This window comes from Myotis myotis, unplaced genomic scaffold (assembly GCF_014108235.1).
Source record: "Myotis myotis isolate mMyoMyo1 unplaced genomic scaffold, mMyoMyo1.p scaffold_m19_p_18, whole genome shotgun sequence".
NCBI classification, from domain to species: domain Eukaryota; kingdom Metazoa; phylum Chordata; class Mammalia; order Chiroptera; family Vespertilionidae; genus Myotis; species Myotis myotis.
In genome coordinates, this window is record NW_023416322.1 from 8,766,468 (window position 1) to 8,794,360 (window position 27,893).

The 27,893-nt window shown below is 43.0% G+C and overlaps 1 protein-coding gene and 1 pseudogene across 1 annotated transcript; both read right to left on the reverse strand.

Annotated features, from left to right (window-relative positions):
• Positions 1–1,220: 1,220 nt before the first annotated feature.
• On the reverse strand, positions 1,221–26,963 carry LEMD1 (LEM domain containing 1). The gene is made up of 5 exons (XM_036342221.1): positions 26,882–26,963; positions 25,712–25,831; positions 23,311–23,381; positions 2,297–2,373; positions 1,221–1,419 (listed from the first exon to the last, which is right to left on the reverse strand). Exons 1-5 carry the CDS (start codon positions 26,961–26,963, stop codon positions 1,221–1,223), a joined length of 549 nt encoding a protein of 182 aa, XP_036198114.1.
• LOC118673173 lies at positions 9,496–14,614 on the reverse strand (annotated as a pseudogene).
• Positions 26,964–27,893: the final 930 nt, after the last annotated feature.

The window sequence follows — 27,893 nt, forward strand, 5'->3', positions numbered from 1 at the left end:
TCTTCCCATGTTGTTTGAATAGTTGTGATACCACAGTAGTAACAAATTTGTTTCCTTTTATTGTTTAGCATTTTTAAAAATCATTTTGGGGGTGATAGAAATATTCTAAGATGGATTTTGGTGATTGTTGTACAACTCTATGAACATACTAAAAATCGTTGGATTATACGTCCTAACTAGGTGAATTATATGACATGCGAATTATATCCCAATGAAGTTGTTATAAAAAATTTTAAATAAGCATATCTTTTATGATGAATTCAATGTTAACATTTTTAATTAATGCATAATCATCTATCAAGAGGCTTTACTCCAATTTATTAAACTATTCTCCTGTTGTTCAATATTTGGGTTGGTTCTACATTTTGACTATCATAAAATTTCTAGTCAAATTCTCTGTGCTTAAGGGTTCTCTTTATCTAGAATTAGTTCCTCCCAGAAGTAAAAATATTGTGCCAGAGTATAACTCTATTTAAGCATTTATCGAGCCTATATTGGAGGTTTACTACCAGTTAGGTATGGACCACACTAAGTACTCTTATATGCATTATTTCTTCAAATTCTTCATCACCCTAAGAGGTCTATGCTACCTCTAGTTTCAGAAGTTGAAACTGAAGCTCAGAGAAGACAACCAACTCATCCAAGTTCACAGCGTCAATATACAGAGGAGCCAGGGACCTTCCCAGCTCTGTCTGGTCCCAGAGGCCATGATCACTCCCTCATCAGGCCTTCATGTGTTTAATCCTTGCTAGGTTTCAATGGTGAAAATGCTGTCATTTTCTAAGTTGTTTTGGGGTGACGTTGGATATTTCCTTGTGTTTGCCACATCAGATGCACTCTTTTTTTGTTCATTGCCTGTTGCGGCCTTTCCTGTGGTGGACTATACAATTTGAAGAGTAAATAGAGTGAATAACATGTAATCAATGGCTGGTTACCCTCATTAAAAAGAAAGATGCAGGCTCAGCTTCCTTTTGGGAAGTGCACTTCAGTGTAGAAGCACCTTTAATGATGGCCGGCATGCCTCATAGAAGTCCCTCTGATTCGGTTCTCCTTCTTCCCCTTGTTCCTTCCACCTGGCTGAGCCTGGGTACAGAACGGTGATTGTGCACAGTGCGCGGGAAGACTACCTGGCTACAGGGCTGGCCTCCCCCTTCAGAGCAGTCCCGTTCTTCCTTGAAGCAGGAGGGCGTGAGGCAATCATTGCTCTGCTCCGAAAGCACTTAACCAAAGAGCGGCTTCTTTTCCACGGTTATGTAGACAAATACCACAATGATGAAGATGCCAAACACTGCAAGCGTCAAGCCCGCTGGAAACCGTTCTAGGTTCCTGCTCCCAGCACTTCCGTTCGCTGTGCAGTAGGCCTTCTCTTTGGCGCTATTCCATTCTCTGAATCTGAGGTATGGCGCTCCTGAGGCCCACCTGGGAAAACATTAGTGGTTCTTAGGGTTGAGTACAGGACGAACCAGCACCCCCAAACGTGTGTGGCCTGGAGGCTCAAAGGAGCAACCCTGTGGGGCTTGAGGGAGCAGGCCTCTATCATGAAAAACCTAGGCTAATGTTAACAAGCCGATGTTAACAGGGTATCATGGGGATGTGAGGTCTCAAATGCCGCACAAGCATTTCTTTATGTCTGTCAATGCCGGCGTGAGGCCTGGCCCAGGGACTTACAGATCCCCTGGTCCCTACTGGGGAGCCGCAAAAGCCGAATGGGGGACACCAGTCCACAGTCCTTTCTTCCCAGTCTAAACTCAGCCTTTCAGGTGCAGAGGGGAAGTGCTTTTGAAATGTGCTTATTTTGCATTTCAAAGAGCAAGAGCGTGCTTTCTGAAACCTTTCAGAGAGTCTTATGTTTTCACTGGTTTAATCTGGAAATTGGCTGAAGTTTATTCAGAAGTCAGGGAACTTTCCAGAAAGCTTTACTTTCTGACTAATAAAATGGCCAATCTTGAGCTTTTATTTCAACTACCTGCTCTCTCTCTCTCTCTCTTTTTTTGTTTTCTTTCCCCATTTTCTAAGACACAAAGAAAAAATGTCTACCAATCCAGAACCTCAGGTTCTGGTCTCGGTGCATTGTGCCTTTGTGCACCCCCCTCAGCCCCTTTGGCCTCTAAACCTAAGTGCTGAGCTAGAGACTATGTAAGGCCCCTTGAGCTTTGAAATGAGATATTATGAATTTTTCTTCTCTCGAAACAGATTCTTTTTCAGACTCAAACCCTTCCCAAAAGTCTGAATAACATTTTTTTTCAGAAGTTACATACGTCAGTAATATCTCCTCAGGTACTAAGAAAAGTATTACCTTATTTTCTCAGCGTGCTTATGATGCGGACAGTAGATATGTGGGGCTTTTGGTGTAGAGGTGAAAGCCTTGGGTCCCTAATGAACAGAAAGAAAATATCAAGAAGAACTTATTTATCAGAAAGATAATACAAATTATCAAGAAGAGCCCTCACAGTTTCCAATGTCTTGTACAAAGGGCCTTATTTTTTGTTCTAGAAAATAATCGTATCGGAGCATCATCCGGTCCATCAAAAGGTTGTGGGTTTGATCCCGGATCAGGGCACATACCAGGTTTCAGATTCCATCCCTGCTTGGGGTGCTTATAGGAGGCAACCAATCAATGTTTCTCTCTCACGTTGTTATTTTTCACTCTCTCTAAAATCAATAAAACATATCCTCAGGCAAGGATTTTAAAAAGTTAGTATCTTTTTAAAAAATTGTATAATCTAGGGCAGTGATGGCAAGCCTTTTGAGCTCGGCATGTCAGCATTTTGAAAAACCCTAACTTAACTCTGGTGCCGTGTCACATATAGAAATTTTTTGATATTTGCAACCAGAGTAAAACAAAGACTTATATTTTTGATATTTATTTTGTATATTTAAATGCCATTTAACAAAGAAAAATCAACCAAAAAAATGAGTTCGCGTGTCCCCTCTGACACGCGTGTCATAGGTTCGCCATCACTGATCTAGGGACTGATAAAGTTCTTGGTACATCAGATAGTTTAGTACTTCATAATATAAAATATTTTGAAAGGAGAGGGGGAGACAGAGAAACACCGACAAGAGAGAAAGGTTGGTAGGCTGCCTCCTGCACACCCCCCCGACTGGGAATGGAGCGCGCAAGCCTGGTTATGTGCCCTGACTGGGAGCTGACGTGGCAACCTTTTGGTGCACGGAATGACACCCAACCAACTGAGACATGCAAGTGAGGGCTCATGAAATAATATTTTACATCAGTGACTCACACATGAACAATAGACACACCAGTGTCAAGGGTCACTTGACACAAGAAACATTCTGTTCTTAAATATCATCTTTCTATTTTGCACTTTTATTTGTACTTTTATTGCTTGGAGCTTTTTTTAAAAATACGTTTTTATTTATTTTAGAGAGAGAAGAAGGGGGAGGGATAGAGAGATAGAAACATTCTGAGAAACATTAATCAGCTGCCTCCTGCGCAGCCCCCCACTGGGGATCGAGCCCACAACCCCAGCATGTGCCCTGACCAGGAATCGAACTGGTGACCTCCTGGTGCACGGGTCAACGCTCAACCAGAATCACACCGACCAGGTGCTCGGAGCCTATTTAATGAGCATGCAGCATTTTTATACAAAGAATGAAACTATTCTTTTAAAGTTGGCTATGAACAAGGACTAGAAAATAGTTTAGGAAAATGAACTGTTCTGTATGAGGGATAGAAGTAAGGACAGTCATGTTTTCTTTTCCTTTTCCAAAAATTTCTTTCATGTTGTCATTTTTTCAATAAAGTAAAAATGCATAGTTCTCTATGCTTTTGTTTCCTCTCTGTGAAATAAAATTGTAAAGATTAAGTGACTTCATCTATGCAAAATGATTAAAACATTTCCTGATATATAGTAAGCACTTAATGAAAGCACTTAGTGCTAATGATAATTATTGTTAATTTCATGTTCCATTTTTCCTCAACTTTGTCTGGATGGTTGTTCTGCTGTTCAATCTAATCAGCATATTAGCTCTTTATTGTGTAGGATATTCAGGCCTTATCATCCTCAAGTGTCTGCAATGTCCAAGAATGTGAAGCTGTGGTGTCAGATGATGTTGCTAACCACCATTTACCAGGTGCCAGGCCCCGTTAACCCACGAACTCACCGAGGCCTCCTGGACCACCCTCCCCTCATCTGGTAGGCACTGTCATTGCTCCATATGGGAGATGATGAGTCTTGAGGCACAGAAAGCTTAAGTAACTAGCCTAGGGTCACACAGTATTATCCTTCAATTCCTAAAAATAATTTCCCTCCTGCAAGAAGTCTTCTTTATTATTCTCATTCACTCAGATCAGTTGTCTAGTCTATATTTCCTCAGCCCTAATGCACATGTTGTCTTTAATCAAGGCATGATATCTACCATGTCGGGGCATTGGTAAGTTGGTGTTTATCCCCCTTCCCGGGAACCCAGCCCCCCTGAACATGAGAGGGGCCTCTGACACCTCCCATGCTGCCAGAGGCCTCACACAACAGTAGGCCATGGACAAGGAAGTTGGGGACTGGAGCATTCCCCAGTATTCTCACGAAATCACTACTCATGAAAAATGTATCTGGTTTTTTTCTTATTTGTTTTTTAAATATATTTTATTGATTTTTTACAGAGAGGAAGGGAGAGGGATAGAGAGTCAGAAACATCGATGAGAGAGAAACATCGATCAGCCGCCTCCTGCACGCCCCACACTGGGGATGTGCCCACAACCAAGGTACATGCCCTTGACCGGAATCGAACCCGGGACCCTGGACTCCACAGGCCGACGCTCTATCCACTGAGCCAAACCGGCTAGGGCTGTGTCTGGTTTTTGAAAAAGGACCTACTCTGACTAAAGTGATTAATATTTACCCATAAACAAATACAAGTTTGCTTGCATTATGCAAGATGTGTATTTTCCAGTGTGGACCCAAACCTGGCCTGAAATGTCATAGGCTGGCACCTTCAATTATGGGCAATGAAAGAAGGGGTGCTGAGTGCTGAGTCCCCACCCCTCCTTCCTCTTATTCTCCCAGGACTTCTTACTGTTGGAGCTTAGGGAGCCAGGAGGCAGTGATGCTCCCGGGAGGTGGGGATGAAATTGTCTTCAAGCTGAAATGTGTTACGTTTTTCAATCACTCTCCCTCACTAATGCAATTGTTGAAGAAAGGCCTGTACGTAGAACCAGACATTTTTACAAATGACTTGGCAAACTGGCAGTTATGACCTTCTTACAAGTGGGGGGAAAAAACTCAATTTAGAGCTCTTTAATATTGAGTAAACCCCAAATCCCTTTATTGACTAAAACTGATTAAGTTAATAAAGATCTTGCAATAATTTCACTCTATTGTTTTTACCTCAACCTTGATTTAATAAAGCTCTAATTTAAAACATTGTGTTCTTTTAACCTAAATAATGATTTTGAATTAATTAAAAGCCTTTTAAAATAATCTGCACTACATTAACAAAAGAAAGGTTAAAAACTTTGTGATCATCTGCATTCCTGCTTTAAAATATCTTCTTGCAAACCAGGAATGGAATGGGAACTTTCTTTTTTTTTTCTTTCTTTCTTTTTCTTTTTCTTTTTAAATATATTTTATTGATTTTTCACAGAGAGGAAGGGAGAGAGATAGAGAGTCAGAAACATCGATGAGAGAGAAACATCAATCAGCTGCCTCCTGCACATCTCCCACTAGGGATGTGCCCGCAACCAAGGTACATGCCCCTGACTAGAATCGAACCTGGGACCCTTCAGTCCACAGGCCGACGCTCTATCCACTGAGCCAAACCATTTTCGGCGGAATGGGAACTTTCTTAACTAGATACAAGGTATCTCCCAACACCTACACCAAAAATTACACTCAAAGGTAAAATATTAAGCCTGGCTGGCGTGGCTCAGTGGTTGAGCATTGGTCTATAAACCAGAAGGTTAGGATTTGATTCCTGGTCAGGGCACCTGCCTGGGTTGCAGGCTTGATCCCCAGTGTGGGGGCATGCAGGAGGCAGCCGATCAATGAGTCTCTCTCATCACTGATGTTTCTATCTCTCTCTCTCTCCTTCTCCCTTCCTCTCTAAAATCAATTAAAAATATTTTTAAAAAGAGGTAAAATGTTAAAAGCATTTTCTTTAAATCAGAACTAAGGAAAGTATTCCTACTATTATCACTTACATAATATTATAATAAAAAGGTCGTAGAGGCACAGGTAAACAAAAAGAAATTAAAAGTATACAAATTAAACTAAAAAGAATCTGCAGGAAAATTATTATAATGCTAAGAGTTCATTGTTATAAGACAAAAGGTTCTGACAAAAGTCAACTGCAATTCCACATACCAGCAACAAACCATTTAAAGCATATTTTTTCAAAGATACTGTTCCCAACAAAAGAATTCTTATTTCCAACAAAATTTGGCAACAAAAATTAAAAGCCTACCTAGTAATAAAGCTGACAAAAGATGAGCATGACCTTTATTGAGAAAACAATAAAAATCTTACTGAAGGACATTAAAGAAAATTTCAATAAATGGAAAGATGTAACATGTTCATGAGCAGGAAGACTCAACAGAGTAAAGATTCAGCTTTTTCCAGGTTAATTTATAAAGTTAGCAAAATTTCTATCTAAATCACATTCTGAATTTTTCATGGAACTTGATAAGTTTATTCTAAAATTTATTTGCAAGAACTAAGGGACAAGTAAAATCCACCGACCAGTTTAAACCAACAAGGTGAGAGGGGTTGCTCTGGTAATGAAGACATTCTTCTATGAGCGCAAGCTGGACACATTGATCAGAATAGAGACCCCATTGTACTATTAATCACCGTTTTTATTGTCTGTATTTTATGAGGCTTTGGCATCCTGGGGCCTCGCTGACCCTGGAGAGACTGCCTCTCCGAAGCTGGCCCACTCCTAGGGATAGTAAAGACTCCCTGTGACCGCGCCTTCCATGTACAAGCCAACCAAACCCTCCAACTTCCTTTATCTAACGTTCTCTTACCAAGCCAATACTTTCCCTGTCCGACATCAGCCCAGGGCCAGCTATTGGCCAACTAGGGTCCACCCCTAAAGCCCAGAACTGCTGAAATTAGTCCAACTAGCCAATCCTAAAATGCTTACCTTGCCTCACTCACCCCTCCCTGCAAAGGCCACAACAAAGCCTTGTGCCCATGCCTTCCTCTCCCTCCTGCCTCCTGCCTGGCCCTGCTCCTTCCCCAGGTGGCCCATTGGCATGATGCAATCAACCCTCTGGGGTATTGTAGGTAATACACTTCTTTGGAAGGCAGTTATCTCCCTGCCTGTCCCCTTACTGTACCTGATTAAAACAAATCCTTGGTGCATTTTAAAACTCCTGTGGAAATTTGATGAATGACAAGAGCTAACATTGCCAACCAGATGAGAAAGGACAGACTATTCAAAATGGTATTGGGAACAAGATGAGATAGATACCGGTATACTTCTCCAAAATTCTTCTGCTCAATATAGCCAAAATCCCTGTGTTAGCACAGGCAGCTAGGAGTTAACAAAAGAGACGGGAGCTACACTGGCTGGGCCTGATTGAGTCTGAAAGTTACACTTAATCAGGCTTAAGTCTGGAAGCTACAGCTTCAGACACCCCAGGGGATAGCTGATACCCCAGAGAATAGAGGATAGCTGTCTCCCCCCGCCCCACACACACACCCCAGCAAGGGGATTAACACCTCTCCATCCCCCTGTGTAGGGAGGAAGGACCTGCTTTCCAATCTCCCCCAGGTACAAGGGGTCCACTCGCTGGTACTATGTGGGGGAGGAATACACAATAAAGGGGAATTCCTTTGCTAGGCACTTGTGCAGTAGAAACCAAGATGGTACAGAGGGAGATCCTTCTACTTTGAGGCATTCGCAGTAGGAGCCAAGATGGTGACCACAGAGGGGAGGTGTCTAGCCTGGGAAAAGGATTGGATTGGACGCACGCATGAAACCCCAGAAGATCTAGGAAAGGGATTGGATCTGGGGAAGACCCAACACAAGCCTGCAAAGAGCCAGGAAAGAGATTGGTTCGTTTGAAAGAAAGCTTACCCCTTCCCAAGCCTGAGGGAATACAATCAAAGCCTACTAACGGCCTCTCTCGGTAGCACATGTTCCCTATTTGTTCACCTGTTGGGCACATTCTCTCTCCGTAGCAGCTGCGTACCCAAGCACAGGCTCCACGTGCTGGCCTGGGTGCAGCAGGGCAGCGGCTGCAGGAGCACAGCTGGGAACTGAGGCTGCACTGGACTAAGGTTTGGCATGGACTAAAGTGAACGGTGGCAGCCTTGGGTGCCCTGCCGGTAATGAGCAATGGCACACGATCTCTGGACTCTGGCTCTTCTGGGCTTGGTGAAGACAAGGCTGGGCTTCTCCCACAGCCGGACGAAGCTAAGCCACCTGGTGGTGGATGAGACACTGGCACCTGGGGGACAGTCCCTTGCATTTGCTCCAGTTCTAGTAAGTCTTACCACTGTGCCTCATCCTCCCATGTGGGGGTCCCTGAAATGCTTTTCTTGCGACTCCGTGGACGAACCCCATTTGCATTGGCAACACCTGGACACTATATGTAAAGCAAACAGAAGAAGATTCTGAAAGGTGGAGAAAAGCAGATGGGCTAGGGGCCTCAGGACCCGAGGAATGACTTGAGTGAATGCCCTGGGTTTTCTTTTTACCTCACGTACCCCAGCCTGTTTGCTGGCAACCTGGAAACACCAAAGAGTGCAAACAAAAAGCCTCTGGAAAGCCAAAGAGCAGGAAAGGAGGAAGGGGCAGCCTCACAAGACCAAAAATTTTACCAAACAGCCCACTAGCCAAGGTGCTTGGGAAGCCTGGACTTCCACCTCGTTCCTACTGGGCTAGTATCGTGGACCACTGCCCTCCCTCTCCACTCCCCCGCCTCCCCAGCAGCCCAGCAATAATGAACCAACAAACAGGGTGTCAATGGAGGCCCAGTGGGGGATGTGGACTTCTACCACTTGCCCTGCAGTGAAGAGCTGGGGTCCCTCTTCCCCCGCCAGCGTATAAAGTCTGAGGAGGAAGCTAAAACAGAATACTCCAATACAACCCAAAGTCTCTCATAATTTGAGGAGAAAAGATGATAACCCATGCCAGCACTGAGATGGCATAATGTTGAATTAGCTGACCAAGATTTTAGAGCAGCCGTCATAAAATGTTTCAAAGACCACCTAAACATGTATGAAACAATTTTAAAAAATTATCTCTCTGCAGATCAGTAGAATATATAAAGAAGAACCCAGTGTAAATTTTAGAATTTAAAAGAATGCAAATGAAGTAAAACACTGGCAAGACGGCTTGACAGAGAATGGAGAAGACAGAGGAAAGAATCAATGAACTCTGTATCTTCATGAAACATCCCATTATATTCAAATTCTCTAAAAGTTATACTCAATATGTTGTTTCTAAAATGTATGTCACCCTTTATACAATAGTTTCATTATTTCACCTTTCCTTTATAGTTTTGTTGTTTTCCTTTACAATTCTTTAGTAAAAGGCAGAGTCTTCAGTTGCCCTGTTAGGAGCCTCTAACCTACTATTCTGATTAAGTTACCTCTAAATATTAAAAGTCAACATCTGGCTTCTAAATGAAAGGCTTTTGGTGTTTTCAATTACTGGCTGATGGGTTAAGATTGCACTGTTACCCATAACCACGTGACCTAATTTAGAATTGATCTTGGCGTCTAGTCTTGCAGTTCTAACCAAATTTACAATCCACCTTTCAGCTGCATCTGGAGTCACGCTCTGTTTATCTGCCAACATGTTAATGCTGATACATGGTGGATGCAACTAGAAGTCTCAAATATGAAAAGATGGGAATTTTCAGCGAAACCCTCGAGACAAGCCACCAGGAAGTCATTTATGAGCACAGGTTCACATTCCCTCTGCTTTTTCTGAGCCCCATCAAAGTAAAAGTGAATATCTAAGCATTCAACAAACGGTAATTGGGTCTTTGCATGTGTAAGAATCCCATTGAATAACTTTGCCTAGATCTTTCAGCACCCAGGGGCGTTTTCCAACATATTTGTTTGTTATGACTGCTGTAGTCAAGTAGCGAAGAATATGTGGACACATCATCTGAACTACATTAAGATACTGTGACTGGTAAAGGAAGAGATCAATAATGTTATCACACCCTTTGGGGTGATTGAAGAAGACAGAGACCAGTGAATGCACCATGGTCGCTGCTGAAGAGACTGGAGTGGAGAACTCACAGAATTATTATCTATGGTCTCTTAACCGTGTAAGCTCTTCCAAAAAAATAACACAAAACAAAAAAAAGATCTAATGTTTGTGTTATCAGAGTCCCTGAAGTAGAGAAGAGTAAGGTGGGGATGAAAAAGGTATTTGAAGAAATAAGAGCTGAAAATGTCCCAAATTTGGCAAAAGATACAAATCTACAGATGTCAAAAAGCTGAGTGAATTCCAAACGATAAACCCAAAGAAATTCACGTCAAGAAATATCATAAGCAAACTTCTGTGCATCAAATGACATTATGAAGAAAGAAAAAAGGCAATCTCTTTCACAGAATGGGAAAAATATTTGCAAATCATATATTTGATAACAGACTAGTATTCAGAATACGGTATATAAACATTCTTACAACTTAACAAGCTAAAGACAAACAACCCAATTAAAATATGGACAAGTGATTTGAATAAACATTTCTCCAAAGAATATGTACAAATATTCAATAAGCAAATGAAAAGAGTCTCAACATCATTAGTCATCAGGGAAATCAAGACCACAGTGAGCTAACACTTCATACGTACGAGGACGGCCATTTTTAAAAAGTTGGGGTGGAGTCCGAGCTGCTGTGGCTCAATGGGTTGAGCATCGTGACCCAGAGGTTGCCAGTTCAATATCCAGTCAGGGCACGTGCTTGGCTCGGGTTGTGGGCTGGGTCCCCCAGTAGAGGGCATTCTCTCTCTCCCTTTCTCGCTCTCTAAAAATCAATAAAAAAAATTTTTTTTTAATGTTGGGTTGGCGAGGATATGGAGAAATTGGAACCTGCATACATTGGTGGTGGGAATGTAAGATGATCACCCACTGTGGAAAACAGTTTTGCCGTTACTAAAAAGTTAAACACAGAATTACCACATGGCTCAAAAATTCCACTTGGAGGTATACTGGTATATCCAAAAGGATTGAAAACAAATACTTATATATGAATGAACCTTCACAGTACCAACATTTGCAGTAGCCAAGAGGTAGAAACAATCCAAATGTCCATAACATTATTATTCAGTCATAAAAAGAGATGATGTGTGGATACAGACACACAGTACAACATGGATAAACTTGAAAACCTTATGGTAAATTTAAAAGGTCACAAAACATCACATATTGGATGATTCCATTTATATGAAACATACAGAAGAAAAAAAATCCATTGAAACAGAAAGCAGATTAGTACTTGTCAGGAGGGGGTTGTGGAGTAACTGTGCCATGGGTACTGAGCTTTATTTTGGGGTGAATGAACATGTTTTGAATCTAGAGTGAGGCAGCATTATGAATATACTGTACTATATGCCATTGAATTTTGCACTTTAAAATAGTAAATTTTATGTTATGTGAATTTAACCTTAACAAAAATTTCTGCCCAGCCGGTGTGGCACAGTTGGTTGAGCATCATCTCATGTATCAGAAAAGGTCATTGGTTCAATTCCCTGACAGAGAACATGCCCGGGTTTCAGGCTCAATCCCCAGCAGGGGGCGTGCAGGAGGCAGCCCATCGACATTTCTATCTCTCCCTCTCCCTTCCTCTCTCTGAAAGCAATCAAAACTTAAATAAAAACATATTTATAGTATATACTGTATAGATATGAAAATTTGTGATTCTCATCATTGTGATGTGGATATCCTTCTTATGTTTTTAGACTAAAGACATATATAACGACGTTTTGGGGAGAAAGTAAAAGATTATGATGTCATAAATTAGTTCAAGAAAAAATAATAAATAGATAAAATTATAAAACAAATGTGGTAAAATGTTAACAATTGGTAAATCTGGGTGAAGGCCATATAGGAATTCTTTGTTGAAAACTTGCTTTAAGTTTGAAAATTGTTTTAAATTACATTTTTAAAAGGCAAGTAGAGCCCCAGACTGGTGGCTCAGTTGGTTGGAGCATCACCCCATTCACCAAAAGGTTGCAGGTTTGATTCCTGGTCAGGGCCAGTTTGGGAGGCAACCAACTGATGTTTCTCACATCAATGTTTCTCTCTCTCTCTCCTCTGTCTCTGTCTCTCTTTCTCTCTCTTACTTTTTCACTCTCTCTCTCAAAATCAATGAAAGCATACCCTCAGGTGAGGACTTCTTTAAAAAGGCTAGTGGAAAATGTGAAAAGACAAGCCCACTGTGGGAGGTGTTAATAATGGAGGAGGCTGTGCATGTGGTGGGGGGCAGAGGTTATATGAGAATCTCTGTATCTTACTCTCAGTTATGATGCGAACTGCTAAAAAAACAAACAAAAAATGTTTAGACAACCCCAAACTACTAAGAGATCTGTGTTACACTTATGACTGACAAAGGGTTAGTATCCAAAATATATAAGAGCTCCTATTGCCCTAACCGGTTTGGCTCAGTGGATAGAGCGTCAGCCTGTGGATTGAAAGGTCCCGGGTTCGATTCCGGTCAAGGGCATGTACCTTGGTTGCGGGCACATCCCCAGTGGGAGGTGTGCAGGAGGTGGCTGATCGATGTTTCTCTCTCATGGATGTTTCTAACTCTCTATCCCTCTCCTTTCCTCTCTGTAAAAAAATCAATAAAATATATTTATTTTTTTTAAAAAAAGAGCTCCTATAAATTAATGAGAAAAAAGATAAACAACCAAATAGAAAAATTGGCAAAAAATACGAACAGACATTTTACAGACAACAACACATAAATAACCAACAAACACGTGAGAAGATGCTCCACCTTCTTAGCATAAGAGTAATACAAATTACAATCATAATAAAATACCACCTTATATCCACTACATTGACAAAAGTGAAATCTGGCAAGACTGAAATTTGAAGAAGATTTAGAATAATGGAGCTTTTAATATGTTGGTGGTAGGAGTATAAAGTGATGTGGCCACTGTAGGGCGGCTTAGCATGATCTCTTCAGCTGAAGATCAGTATATATCCTTCAAGTCAGCAGTTCCCCTTCTGGGTATATTCATTCAATCAGAAAAAAATTCTTGCACATGTATACAATGAATTATGTACCACAATTGTTTGTATCAGCATTGTTTGTGTTAGGCAAACTTGGCAACCAAGTCAAATGTCCCGTAAATAAGGAATGGATAAATATATTTTTACGATAATCATATCGCAGTGACAATTAATGAGTGAGAGCTACAAGTATTGGGTGACGCTCATCACATAATGGTGAATGGTAAAGGGAAGTTACCAAAGAATACTTACACTATGATATCATTTAAATAAAATCCAAAATCATGAGAAACTAAAGTTTGTGGATACTGTAAAGAAAAGGAAAAGAATAATAAGTAGAAAATTCAGGGTAGTGGTTACCTTGGGGAAAATGAAGGAAGGGGAATATGATCATTGGGGTCTTCAACAAAATTAGCAATGATTTATAGTAATTTTTAATCTCTAGGGTGAGAATCAAACTGCTTATTACATAATTTTTATACCTTTTTAGATGCATATGTTATAATAAAATATCAAAAAAGGTTTTTGGCCCGGCTGGTGTGGCTCAGTGGTTGACCGTCGACCTATGAACCAGTAGGTCACAGTTCGGTTCCATCCCTGATCAAGACACATGCCTGGTTTGCGGGCTTGGCCCCCAGTAGGGGGTGTGTAGAAGGCAGCCGATCAATGATTCTCTCTCATCATGGATGTTTCTTGCCCTCCCTCTCTCTAAAATCAATAAAAACATATTTCTTTTAAAAAAGATTTTCAGCCCTAACTGGTTTAGCTCAGTGGATAGAGCATTGGCCTGCGGACTGAAGGGTCCCAGGTTCGATTTCGGTCAAGGGCATGTACCTTGGTTGCAGGCACATCTCCAGTAGGGGGTGTGCAGGAGGCAGCTGATTGATGTTTCTCTCTCATGGATGTTTCTAACTCTTTATCCCTCTCCCTTACTCTCTGTGAAAAATCAATAAAATATATTTTAAAAATCAAATAAAAAAGGTTTTCAGGTTTGAATTTTCTTCTGTCTACTTGGGCAAATTCCAGGTACCCATGTGCATATCAGTCAGTCCATTTTAGCTGTGCTGATTTCTGTACCATGGCTTTAATGGGAGGACAGAAGGGCCAGTGGAAAATGCCTCAGATGCACTCTCCTAGCAAAACCACCCCAGAAGGAAAGCCTTCGCTGTCATAGGGGACGAGAAGCCCTGCGTCCTGGGAGACCATGAAAAGAGACACTGGGGGGAGCTGTTTCACCACTCAGGTGCCTGGTTGTGTCTCCTCTTCCTTTGGCAGCTGGATATAATGGGAAAGGCTATGACATGGAAATTAGAAGACTGGAATGCCATTTCCAATTTTTCTGCTAACACCGTGTGGTCTTAGGCAAGTCATACCCCTCTCTGCTTCTTTCTGCGCCCGTACGATGAACCACATAGCCTCCTCCAACAAGCCTTTCAGAGAGGACATTCCACGATCGATCATCATAATAAATCACGCCTGGACTCATGCATCGCGATGAATAGTGCCTGGTACTAAGGAAGCCCTAATAAATCCCAAGAGATCAAAATAACTCAGGGATGCTCAGCGTGGAGGTAAACAGGAAACTCCTTTCCTTAAAATGGATACATATAGCTATACCCATCATGCCAATGATAAACTAGCTATAGTGAGTTTGGTTAAATATTCTTAGATGAAAACGAAAGCAAAGCTGGGTGGTTTTTTTTTAAAAACAAATGCATATTTTTCCTATAGAAAGAGAACACCACTGCTCATAATTCAGCTTTATGAAAATAAGTTTACCTTTCTTATCATCTTAGAACCATTGTAATCAGAGTTTGGTTTCACTAACTCTTCCTGAGGCTCTTGCATTTCAAAGACTGGGGTCTATTACACAGAAAGAATCAGCATGTGATCAATAAGATAAAGACATGGATTATTAGCGTATTTAAGCAGACATACTAGGAGGTCAATAGTTTTACAGGAAGAGCGTCGCATTCCTTATAAATATGCTATTTAGCTCCCATTAGTACGTGTCAAAGGTAAGAACAGAAGGGTTTATTAAGTAGTCACAAAATATGTAATTTACTCTTCACTTTGACCCAACTGGAATATACAACAACTATTGGGAATAAGGATGCTTTTCAATTAATTAAGAAACTATTACAGAGAAGTTTAACATCAGGTCGCCTAAAACCTTTACATGCAACTCAAACCACACACTTAATGGTAGTCCTTTAATATATATTCCCTTGGTACACTGTGTCTTCCGATGGTAGCAATTAGGATAGGCCCTGCACATGCACATTATAGGCCTACAAAGTATCTTACCAACAACAATAGTGATTGAGACACAAGAGTAAAAATCCTACTGAAGTTTTGGCACAAAGACATTGAAACAGACTTCAGAATTGGAAGCAAAAAAGAAACATGAAGCTTTCCTTCCCTTCCGTGTCCTTCCCTGGGATGTCATGTGTCCTGCACAAGTAGTGGGGCAGAGGCGACATGAATGAGGAGTCAGAATACCTGGAGGCCAAAGAAATGAAGGAGGAGGGGCTGTGTATATGGGGTTCCTGGTGGCTGAAGAATGGCGGCGGGAGGGAAGGGGACAGCATGCAGGCTTCAGTGTGCCCTGCATCCAAGGAAGAGAGATGGTGATGGGAGGGTTATGCAGAGACGGAGGTGGCTATTATGACTGGGAGCTTGGTTACCCTGAGGAAATTAGAAAGTGGAGCAAAACGCAAATCTATGGAGGGTAATGGGAGCCAGGTTTCTCACTGTCACAGAAGTGACTTACAAACAGAAAGGGGAAAGACCGATTAGAAAGAACACTGAAATGTTGAATTGTAATTGAAGATCAATATGCACTTATGAATTTTAAATTTGTATAGAGAGAGATACAAAAATAGTTGTGATGCATATGTGCATGTGTACATATACACACACCTTTATTTTCTAGCTCTACCCACCGAGAGGACCTAGAAGCAATGACTCCCAGTAGCAATGAGCTCACTGAAGACCTAGATCTTTTTTTAAATATGTTTTTTTATTGATTTTAGAGAGAGGACAGGAGAGAAAGAGAGAGAGAGAGAGAAACAATAATATGAGAGAGAAACATTGATCAGTTGCCTCCTGAATGCACCCTGGCTAACTGGGGACTGAACATGCAATCTGGGCATGTGCTTCGACTGGGAATCGAACTGGCAACCTTTCAGTGCATGTGACAATGCTCAACCAACTGAGCCACACCGACCAGAGCTAGATCCTGGTTTTTAAATGCCATCCTACCGCAAAAGTAAACACTCCTGCAGTAGACACCATCCAAGGCTCCTGGGGCAGAAAAAGCACCAGCTGGATCTGAAACATCTTTTTGTGCCAGAAATTCAGGACATGCTCAAGGAATGAGGAGGACATATCAAAAGGACACAGTACCCATATTGAAAAGGCTCCCACTGGCCAAATCTGGGACAATTTGAGCATTAAAATATATAAAGATATCAAGATACAGTCCGTTTGATTAAAAAGAATCAATGAGTCCATACTAATATAACTGAATGAAAGAACAAATGAAACAAAGAACAAATAAATGAATAAAATGGGGGCGAAGGGAAGGTCTTCCTTCTGTTGACTACCATCTAATAAATGCGGAGGGAAAAATAGGAATAGAAAGTCTCAATGGGCCATCATCACAATGGAAGCTGATTCAGCAGTCGTCTAGGGGAGCTAGGGCTAATGGATGAGGTTTGAATAGGAGCACTATGTTAGTGTCATTTCAGAATATTTCCCCGCAGAATACTGTTTGATTACAAATGGAAGAAAAATGATGGTTTTATGGAGAAACCTGACAGACACCAACTTCTCCAGGTGATGAAGGTTAATGTTGCCAGCGGTGGAACAGGGTGGCATTGCTGCCTGGTGTGATGCCCTGGGAAGAGCACAGCATCGTTCTGAGGATTTCCTGCCCAGAGGACATGGCCTCTATGAACAGTCAAAAGGAAAATCAGACAGAAAAGTCGCCCTACAGGATGAAAGGCGTGTACTCTTTAAAATGGTCCAGGGTGCCCTAGCTGGTTTGGCTCAGTGAATAGAGCGTCAGCCTGCCAACTGAAGGGTCCTGGGTTCGATTGGGTCAAGGGCACATTCCCCGGGTTGTGGACTTGATCCCCAGTAGGGGGCGTGCAGGAGGCAGCTGATCAATGATTCCCTCTCATCATTGATATTTCTATCTCTCTCTCTCTCCTCTCCCTTCCTCTCTGAAATAAATTTTTTTAAAAAAATTTTTTTAATGGTCAAGGGCATGAATGCCAGGGAAAGATGGAAGATGGAGGCACTATTGTTTGAAATTGAAGGAGACTGAAGAGCCCTGACAACCAAAGACAACATGTGCTCCTAGACTAGTCATGGACGAGAAAGCAAAGACATTATGGGATAGTCGGTGATATTTGAATGGGATCTGAATATTGGATGCTAGCACTGAATCAATGTGAATTTCCTTATTTGGAGTGTTATTCCGTGTACATGTAGGAAAGTGTCCTTGGGAGTTAGGCAGAACGCATGCCAGAGAACTGAGGGGCTTCATGTCTACAGCTTGCTCTCAAATCATTCAGAAAGACACAGTACACACACACACACACACACACACACACACACACACACACAGCAAATGTGGTAAAAGGTAACAATTAATCTGGGTAAAAAGAATATAGGAATTCTTTGTACTATTACTTGCAACTTTTTCTAAGCGTGAAATTGTTTTTTAAAATGTTTAAAGAGGCAACGGAAAGAAGAACTGAAGTATCAGACTAAGAAAGGAGTCCTCTATACCAGGAGGGCACATATGACTTTTTTAAAAGCTTGGTCTGCTTCACTAACTGCACAGCACTTCCTGAGAATAATTTTTAATTGCATCTGTATATTTAATTATGTAAGTATATCTGCAGGCACTCTGATAAGCCACAGTCTGTAGAGTTCAATACTACAAATTTAGCTTCCATTATATTATTTTCCGCTTAAAGACAATACTAAAAATTTAGCTTCCATTATATTATTTTTTGCTTTGTATTGCAGATGACTAAATACCATCCTTTTTGTATAATAGGAATATTAATGGTACTAATAGTTCTTATTTGTACTTTGACAGCTCTTACTATGTGCCATCACTACTCTATTTTACATACTTTAACTTAATCCTCATAACACATTATGAAGCAGAAACTATTGTTATCTTTGTCTATAGATGAGGAGCTAAGAGATAGAAAGGTCAAGTGTCTTGTCCAAGTTAGTGGCAGAGCTGGAATTTGAACCTAAGCAGCCTGTCTCTAGAGCCCCATTTTTTTTTTTTTAAATATTTTTTTTATTGATTTTTTACAGAGAGGAAGGGAGAGAGATAGAGAGTTAGAAACATCGATGAGAGAGAAACATGGATTAGCTGCCTCCTGCACACCTCCTACTGGGGATGTGCCCGCAACCCTGGTACATGCCCTTGACCGGAATCGAACCTGGGACCTTTCAGTCCGCAGGCCGACGCTCTATCCACTGAGCCAAACCGGTTTTGGCTAGAGCCCCATTTTTAAAAAATTATATTTTTATTGATTTCAGAGAGGAAGCACGAGAGAGAAACATCAATGATGAGAGAGAATCACTGATTGGCTGCCTCCTACACACCCCACAATGGGGATTGAACCCGCAACCCAGGCCTATGCCCTGACCAGGAATCAAACCCTGACCTCCTAATTCATAGATTGGTGCTCAACCACTGAGCCACACCGGCTAGGCTAGAGTCCATATCTTTAATACACATATTCTGTGTTTCAAGAGCTCATTTTTAAGTTTCTTCAGGACAGGAACAAGAAGGTCTAGCACAATGCCCTTTATTTCATAAATAGCTGTTAACTCACAGGCTGGAAGCTCTGTTGCCACCCTTCCCTGGATGGTCATCAATTCACTGTGACCTAAGCATTGTCTCTCAAGAGAATACATTAAGGCATGTCCCAAAGACAAAAGAGATGGTACAGAATAGGAAACCAGAAAAAGGAAGATCATCAACATCAACATAGGACAAAAGTTCCTTTCAGTTCATCCAACAGGGACTAAGTAACCTCTCTCTCTCTCTCTCTCTTTCTCTCTCTCTCTCTCTCTCTCTCTCTCTCTCTCTCTCTCTCACACACACACACACACACACACACACACACACACACACACACACACGCCTGGCTTTGAATTAAATGGAGAGGGTTCAAAAACATAGGCTTACCATCAACATTTACAACCTAGAGCAAAAGCTCTTGGACAGGGGGTGGGAATAGGGGCTGATGGAAAAAGCAGGTTCCTAGGGCCAGACCCACAGAACACATTTTGAGAAAATCCTAGGAGAATATGTATGATAGGTGGCCAGATGAGGAGAGAGTATCCCAGGCTGGGAGAACAGAATGAACATTGATTCTAGCAGGAAAGAGCATGTCTTGTCTGGGGATGAGTAAGGAAACACCCGGAAGGGGCCCGGGGTGCTCAGGGGCACCCCTCCAGGGCCAGCCGCCCTCTGCATGCAGCAGCCCCCAGCAGACGGGTATGCACGTGCAAACACTTCAGCTCTTGGGACCACGCCCAGCCCAAACCCGGGTGACTAGATGCTCTGGTTTGCCAGGACAGTTCTGCTTTATTCCTGTTATCCCAGCACCCCTTCTGGTTAGTGTCCCCATTCACTTTCAAAAGCATCCTGTTTGTAGTGATAAATGGCATGGTCACCCGAGCAAACCCCACTTTGTGCAGCCTGACATAGTAGATCCTTCTGCCTCCCTGCCACTCCTGAATCCCCTCTCTCCTCTTTGGAGGTCTTAGGAACCTGACTGACACACATTGGCTTCACTCCCTACTCTATCAATGGAAGCTTAAGCTGTGTCTCGAATCTATCTGATGAGAAGATCCCCAATTAAAAATACAATGACTTAGCTTTCTAAGTGGCCTTAATCACCAAATCAAATAGGCTGCATACGTAATTTAATAAAATATACAGGTATACCTAGCTAGTGTCACTCGGTTGGGCGTCGTCCTGTACACCAAAAGGCTGTCGGTTGGATTCCCAGTCAGGCACATGCCCCAGTTGCGGGCTTGATGCCCAGTAGGGGGCGGGCAGGAGGCTGCCATTCAATGTTTCTCTCTCACATCGATGTTTCTCTCCCTTTCCCTCTCCCTTTCTCTCTCTTGAAAAATCAATAAAAAATCTTTTAAAAACAAATAAAACACACGTACAGTGTTAAAAAAAAAAAAAAGTACCCAGAAATTGGCATAATCCAAATCTCAAGGTGATTTGTATTTCACTAGAAACCTACTGAACTGAGAGGAAAATATGTGTTCATTGATGTTTCAAGGAAATGTATAATACACCTTTCCGGGTACTTAGAGAACTGTTAGGTACGGACCAATGCTCTTAAGTAATTAAAGTCTATGGTGCCAGACAAGTGTCTCAATAAACACACGTTCTACTACCTTTTAACATGGAAATTTAAGTGCTTATTTACATTTACTTTCGGATTTAAAATTGAACAGATGTCTCGCGGCTCTTCTGAGAATCAAAATGGCTTATATAATCCTTCAGATCAAAACACTTTATGCCATCACAAACTTTCCATTTAATTCTATTGCCAATTCAAAATATTGATGTGGTTTTATTTCAGGTTTACGTAAAGCAACGCCTGGAGGGCATTGGCCCCCACCTGCTGCATTTTCAATACTCAGGTTGCTTTTTTCTCCTGTAAATGTCTTGGCAGGAACTAGACAAAAGGGTTTTCTGCAGAAACAAGGTCCATGTGAAAGATTTAAGAAATATCTTTTAGAAAGTTTGCTATCAGAATACTTCATCAAACATGAATTAGGTTCAGATGGAAAGCTAAAGTAACAGCTTACTACAGGAATGTTTACCTGGGGCTTCTTTCATTCATTTAAACTCAACAAGTATTTTAAACACTAGACCAGGGGTGGGCAAACTTTTTGACTCGAGGGCCACAATGGGTCCTTAAACTGGACCGGAGGGCCGGAACAAAAGCATGGATGGAGTGTTTGTGTGAACTAATATAAATTCACAGTAAACATCATTACATAAAAGGGTATGATCTTTTTTTTTTTTTAGTTTTATTCATTTCAAACGGGCCGGATTCGGCCCGCGGGCCGTAGTTTGCCCACGGCTGCACTAGACCATATTTTCAAGCTAACCTATGTGCCACTAGGGCTGTTTGGTAGACTTGGCAAAGTGGTCTTTGGGCTCCTGGCATGTGCAAAGCCCTGTGACAGCTACTGAATGGGATAACATGCAATTTTCAGGGGACTGGACTTTGAGACATTGCTGAAGTGATCACAGGATTTTAACAGGAAGAGAGATGGGGTGGGTGAAAGCATAAAAGGAATTCTAGGCATAAACAATGGTTGAGGCAAAGGTGCGTGGGGAGAGGTGTGAGAGGTGGAGAAACAGGTAAGTGTGCATTGGTTGGATGGTGAGGGAGATAAGTGTTCAGGAGATCCTGGTGTCTCTTCCTGCTGGACAGTAAGTTTGCACCTTGTTTTGAAAGTTTCCAGGCAAATGAAAGACATGATGCAGTCGCTGCTTGTAGATCTGAAATGGCATTGGTAAAGGTTGGAGGCAAAGGCCAATTAGGAGGGTATTGCTAGTGTGCGGATTAAAAAACAAACAAACCCCAAAATAATACGGGTGCAAGCTGGGAAAGCAGCAGGGGGGAGAGAAAGGAGGGGTCGATTTTTGAAAATTATAATTCAAATCCATAGGACGTGGCAACTGCTTGTATGTGAGGAGCTAGGGGGAGTGGGCCTTCCAAGGGAGCGTTGTGATTTCGAGCCTGGAGGGTGGGAAGGTGGTGGAACCATCAAGATAAACGGAGGCTGCAAATGCAGGTGGTGCTGGAGTGAGGTGCTGGGGTAACCACAGGAGAAGTATAAACAATCTATAACCCCAGGAAATGTCCTTAATTACAAGTGAGCGTTTGTGTGGCTCGGTTGGTTGGAGCGTTGTCCTGTGCACCAAAGGGTCACGGGTTCGATTCCTGGTCAGGGCACATGCCCAGGTTGTGGGCTCAATCCCCAGTTGGGGCACGTACCAGAGGCAACCCATCAATGTTTCTCTCTCTCTCTCTCTTCCCACCCCCCTTCTCCCTTCCTCTCTCTATAAACCAATAAAAACATGCCCTGGGTGAGGGTGAAAATAAGTAAGTAAATAAATAACTATCTGCTGAGTGAGTGCAGGAAGGAGGGAAGGAGCTTTCCAGGAGGAGAGAGGGCCTGCGTGGAGGGGTATATGTGGAGTCACGACACAGAGGTGCTCAGTGAATGAGACGACCCCGGGGAGCGACGCGGAGCAGGAAGAGAAGGGGCTGAAGACAGAGACCTCAGGAGCAACATCCAGTCAGGGCCCAGAAGCCAGAGTGAGGATGGCCACAGGCAGGGGGCAGAGGCCAGAACCTAGAGAGAGCAGAGCTGCCAACATGGAAGGAGGCAGGTGTCTCTAAATAAAGAGGGGCCCAGCACAAGTCACTAGCGTGGCTATCTTGGAGTTTAGGGATTGGGTGAAAGCATGATGTGCCGTGTTCTATGCTAAGAGCTTCACCTGCCTTTCCCTCACACTCACCCTTGGGGACCCTTGGTGGTAACTAAACGGTGAGAGGAGGTTCAGGTCCATTCAGCGACCTCCCCAGAGCCACACAGCTGGCTGGTGGAAGGGCACCCCGAAACCTGTTCGTCTCACACATTTGGCCAAGAGCTCCAATAGGGCAGCGAGGGTAGGAGCCAGATCTCAGCATCTGGGCAAGAGAAGGGGACAGGAACGCGCACGTGTTCTGTGCTCCCTGTGGGTCTGGGACTGTGGTGGATGCTCTATGAATGTAGACACAGGTGGTGAATGCAGAGAGGGCGCAGCAGCCGGGGAGGAAAACGGCGGGGGGGGGGGGGGGGGGCTGCTATTCAGAGGGGCTGTTACTCTGGGTCTCGTGCTAGAACCTGGTAATCGTTTCACAAAACAGAAACCTGCATTCAAACGAGCTTCTTGAAACTAGATTTCCCCGCCGCAACGGAATGTAGTGACTTGCTATTTCCTTACACGTGAAACATGCTATTGCTTATATTTACTACGCGTACAAGTATCCATGCATTCGAATGGTACATACTTTTTGGGGTCCCTTCTTTTTTTCTGATGAGAGTATGATATTTCCTTTCAAAACGATAATGCCCCTCAGCTCTGGATCATGGGAAACACAAGGAAAATAGGCCATGAGGACATAGGAGCTAGCCACGAAAATCAGCACCACGCAGCAGAGTGGTGAATTCTGTTCATCACGGGGCAGAACATACCTGGGAGGGGAAGAGGATTCGCTCTGTCCTTCTGAGGGAGCGAGCATTTGTGCAGTGGCCCTTGTGGAACTCACCTAGACCTTCCCCCGGGGACCTGGGGGCCCCTGTCAGGGAAGCTGTGGTGTTGGGGAGCCTCCGAGAGCAATGCATGCTGAGCCCAAGCAGGGTGCTCTACTGGGCAGTTGCTTGCTGTCCAGTCATTGCCCCTTGGAGCCAGCGGTCAGCCTGGCGTATCTCTGAATGTCCACATAGGGCAGGAGAATGTCTTCTTCTATATCCAGAGAAGGGAAGGCCAGACCTGTGCTCAGCTTCCAGGGCGGGGAACCCCAGGGCAGAAAGGTGGTTGTAGATCAGCCCTCGCCTCGGGCCGTGAGGAAGCTGTTTGATAAGCTTGGAGCAATCACTGCTCTTGAATATCAGCGAGCTTTTCATGGAGGGGGTTTTAAATGAGCTCCCAAGTTCGAATAATTGGGAAGGTTGAAAGAAGGGCAGATCAGAAAGCTGTGCCCACCCGGTGCCAAAACAATGAATGAAAATGGGAAGAATGGAATCCACCCATTGTCTGGATGCCCTAAAACTGCTGCCCCTCCCTCGTACCCCAGGACTAGGTACTTCTGTGAAGTGCTCAAGGCTGAATCTCCACGGGACCCCCTTAGTTCCATGCCAACCCCTCCATTCTAATGGCACCAGGTCTTTGAGGCCGCTCCAATGAGCAAGTTCAAATGTCTGATCCAGGCCGGTTTCTAAGAAGCAGGTTTTTGACTTGTACCCACCACTGGCCAGTGGCATCCTGCGCTGCATGACAAAGCTAGGACTGAGGCAGAACTCCCACCTCTGGCTTGATTGCCCATGGAGGGCTAGCATCAGGTGGACACAGTGTAAAGCAATGCAAAGTTTAAACCGAAGGACTCTAGCATACCTGGAAGAACCCAGGCATGTGCCCTGGCCAGGAATAGAGTCTGGTTCATCTTTCTTAATGTATGTGAAATCATTTAATCCGAAGAAAATAACTATCAGATTTATTGACTGAGGCAAAGCAGAGGCTGAGACCTCAAAGGAGACCTGGAAATTATCTGTAGGAACTTCTGGTTTGCCACTCAACTGAGTCACTGAGAGCCTAAACTAGATGCCCCCTTTGTGGGGGCTGTGTGGAGGCCTGCGTGCTGGGACCCAAGGCAGCTTGGACTGAGATACGGCAGCGTTGCCCTGCCGCCCTCAGCGTCACAAGCAGTGAGTGCACACGCTCTCCTCCCTGGAATCTTTGAGCCTGGCACTGCTTGTCCTCTGAGGGCTGGTCTCGGCCCTTCAGCTCCTTCCCAGGCAGGAAACAGAGGCAGCCCCAGGGCGGGGACAGGACTGTGAACACATCCCACATCCAGAAAGGGGCTGGGGCAGCCACGTGCCCTGAGGCACCCCCAGGCCAACTGTCCTGCTGCCCTCTCTACACCAAGCCAGCCATTCCAGACTCCTGGGGACCGCTCAGCACCCGTGCTACCTTTAATATTGCAGGGCATGTGTAGAGGGCCTCGGGCACTTATACTGTTTGTTGAACTATGAATTTGAACTACATGAAATTGCCATTTTGGGGGGTGTCAATCAAACATGGTAAAAAAATGTAATGTGTTTATTCTCACAATAGACATTGTGAGAAAAGTAGAGGGTATGTGGTAGAAAGAGCACACTTATGAGAGCCAGACCTGGGTTCAAGTCTCACTTCTATATCACTTTCATTCAACAAACATATCCTGGAAATTATCTGTAGGAACTTCTGGTTTGCCACTCAACTGAGTCACTGGCGTGAATATATACTAGTACATGGAGTTAAGCATTTCCTTTGCAGCCCAGGGGCCTATGTCCAGGCTTTGTGTGCAAACAGGCCATGTGGCTATTTCATTCATGCCATTAAAAGTTGCATGAGTCATGCTGGACAAGGTGTTAATAAGTGCAAAGTTGCCCTAGCCGGTTTGGCCTTGGCTCAGTGGATAGAGTGTTGGCCTGCGGACCAAATGATCCCAGGCTCGATTCCAGCCAAGGGCACATGCCCAGGTTGTGGGCTTGATCCTCAGTGGGGAGTGTGCAGGAGGCAGCCAATGATTCTCCCTCATGATTGATGTTTCTATCTTTCTCTCCCTCTCCCTTCCTCTCTGAAATCAACAAAAATATATTAAAAATAATAAGTGCAAAGTTGCTATCGAGCAGTATAGCCTCTAAAGGTACCTTTCCTGTCTTCATAGTCTTGAGTTCTGTGCTGCTTTCCCGGTCCATTCATCATAAGTGCACAGGGAGATGAGACCAACAATTGCATTAACTTGTTTTCATACAGTTTTCTGGTGGAAGCTGAGGAAGAATGTGGAGAGTAGATTAAGTTGTTCTGCTTGTATTTGGGATCTTACTGGGTTCAAGGTATTTCACAACTCAGATCCTTATTCTTTTTATTTAATATGTTTTTATTGATTTCAGAGAGGAAGGAAGAGGGAGAGAGAAATAGAAACATCAATGATGAGAATCATTGATCGGCTGCCTCCTGCACGCCCCACACTGGGGATTGAGCCTGCAACCCAGGCATGTGCCCTGACCGTGAATAGAACCATGACCTCCTGGTTCCTATGTTGAGGCTCAACCCCTGAGCCATGCCAGCCAGGCTCAGCTTCTTACTCTTTTTTTAAAATATATTTTATTGATTTTTTACAGAGAGGAAGGGAGAGGGATAGAGAGTTAGAAACACCGATGAGAGAGAAACATTGATCAGCTGCCTCCTGCACGCCCCCTACTGGGGATGTGCCCACAGCCAAGGTACATGCCCTTGACCAGAATCGAACCTGGGACCCTTGAATCTGCAGGCTGACGCTCTATCCACTGAGCCAAACCGGTTAGGGCAGCTTCTTAGTCTTATACTTGCATTATTAACTATGTTTTTTACCATGAGGTGGACCCTACAGCTACTCAACTCACTCTGTCCCTTCCACAGACACTTCAGGTGAGGCCTCTATGCGTTAGCCATAGAGTCAGGCATTGGCTACATCTGAGAAGACTGACAAAGTTGTAATTCTATCTATGGGGACTATGGACAATACATACATGCGTAGTTAGCACAGTGCACATACGAGGAATGAAAAAGAACCCAGGGCGATATAATCAAGAACAACTGGGGGAAAGAGATTATTTTTCTGTCTGACACCACACTTACTAATCTGTATGAAGTATCTGAGTGTATTTATCACCTCTTCCCTTCTTTAGGGTTTTTCTGTTTTGTTTTGTTTTTAATTTTCCTATTTCTAGTTTAATGATTTTTATTGCATATGTTTCTTCCACTATAAATAAATTTAAATCTGGGAGGTAGTCTATGAGCCATAGATGACTAGTCTCTAATATTTGCTGCATACATACATAGAATTGGGCCAGGTGAAAATCCAAGCTTATTAAGTTCATTCTGTAATTCATAGTCACTCAGACATTTCACATCCACCATGGTGATGGAAGTTTGGTCTCTTTTCTGATAGCGAGATCTCTGAAAGAGTAAAACATTAAGTTCATTAAGACAGTCTTCCAAGGAAGAACTAAAATGTCACTAGTCCGCTCAAGTGTGTCCAAACTGAGCTCCCCAATCTTGGAGGTGCAAAGGCAATAAAGAAAAAAATATCACCATTTTCTGCCACAAATCTATTCCAGATTTGTTTGCCTCGATGCCACGCTTTGGGTGGGTGTCACTTTCCTCCATGTTGGGGTTCAATTCTTTCTAACTTTTCTACTCAACTAATGTGAGGAAAATCTTCTGCCCAAACTGAACGAATGAACACATCTTCCTATTACTGCGTAGGAACTGAGAAAGACTCAAGTTCTGAGAAGATAAGAAGTTAATTAAATATGAAAGAGCTGAGAGCGATGTTTTAGTGAGTTAAATAGAAGTTATTTATCCCTGCTCGCCTTTTGATGAGAGTACAGAGCATTCAGATATTGCAAACAGTAGTAGTTTCCACACTTGTAATTTAACTCTGAATGTAACAAGAGGGTCGTTTTTAATTAACCGCCAGCAGACTCTGTAATTGCTGAATTGGCATTTGAAAAAGTCAGCTGTTCATTTGCTGGCACATGAATTGATTTATATAGATTTACGCAAGTCTCAATATGGCTCCCCTAACCTGCACAGCCTCACGATCAACCAGTGTTATCCAGTTGATCCCTCTATCCCCCCAAAATGGCCCCTCCACCCATTTAACAAAATCCCAACAGACAGACCCATTTGTCAAACCTTTTAACAGAGATTTTTAATTTAGGGGTTTATTTATTGTACCTCGTTTCTATCATGTTTCCAGGCTTTTTAATATCACAGTGAAAAGGACTTCAAGACAATTACTCAGCATTGGAGGATCCGGACCAATTTTAAGTAATGACTTTGCCT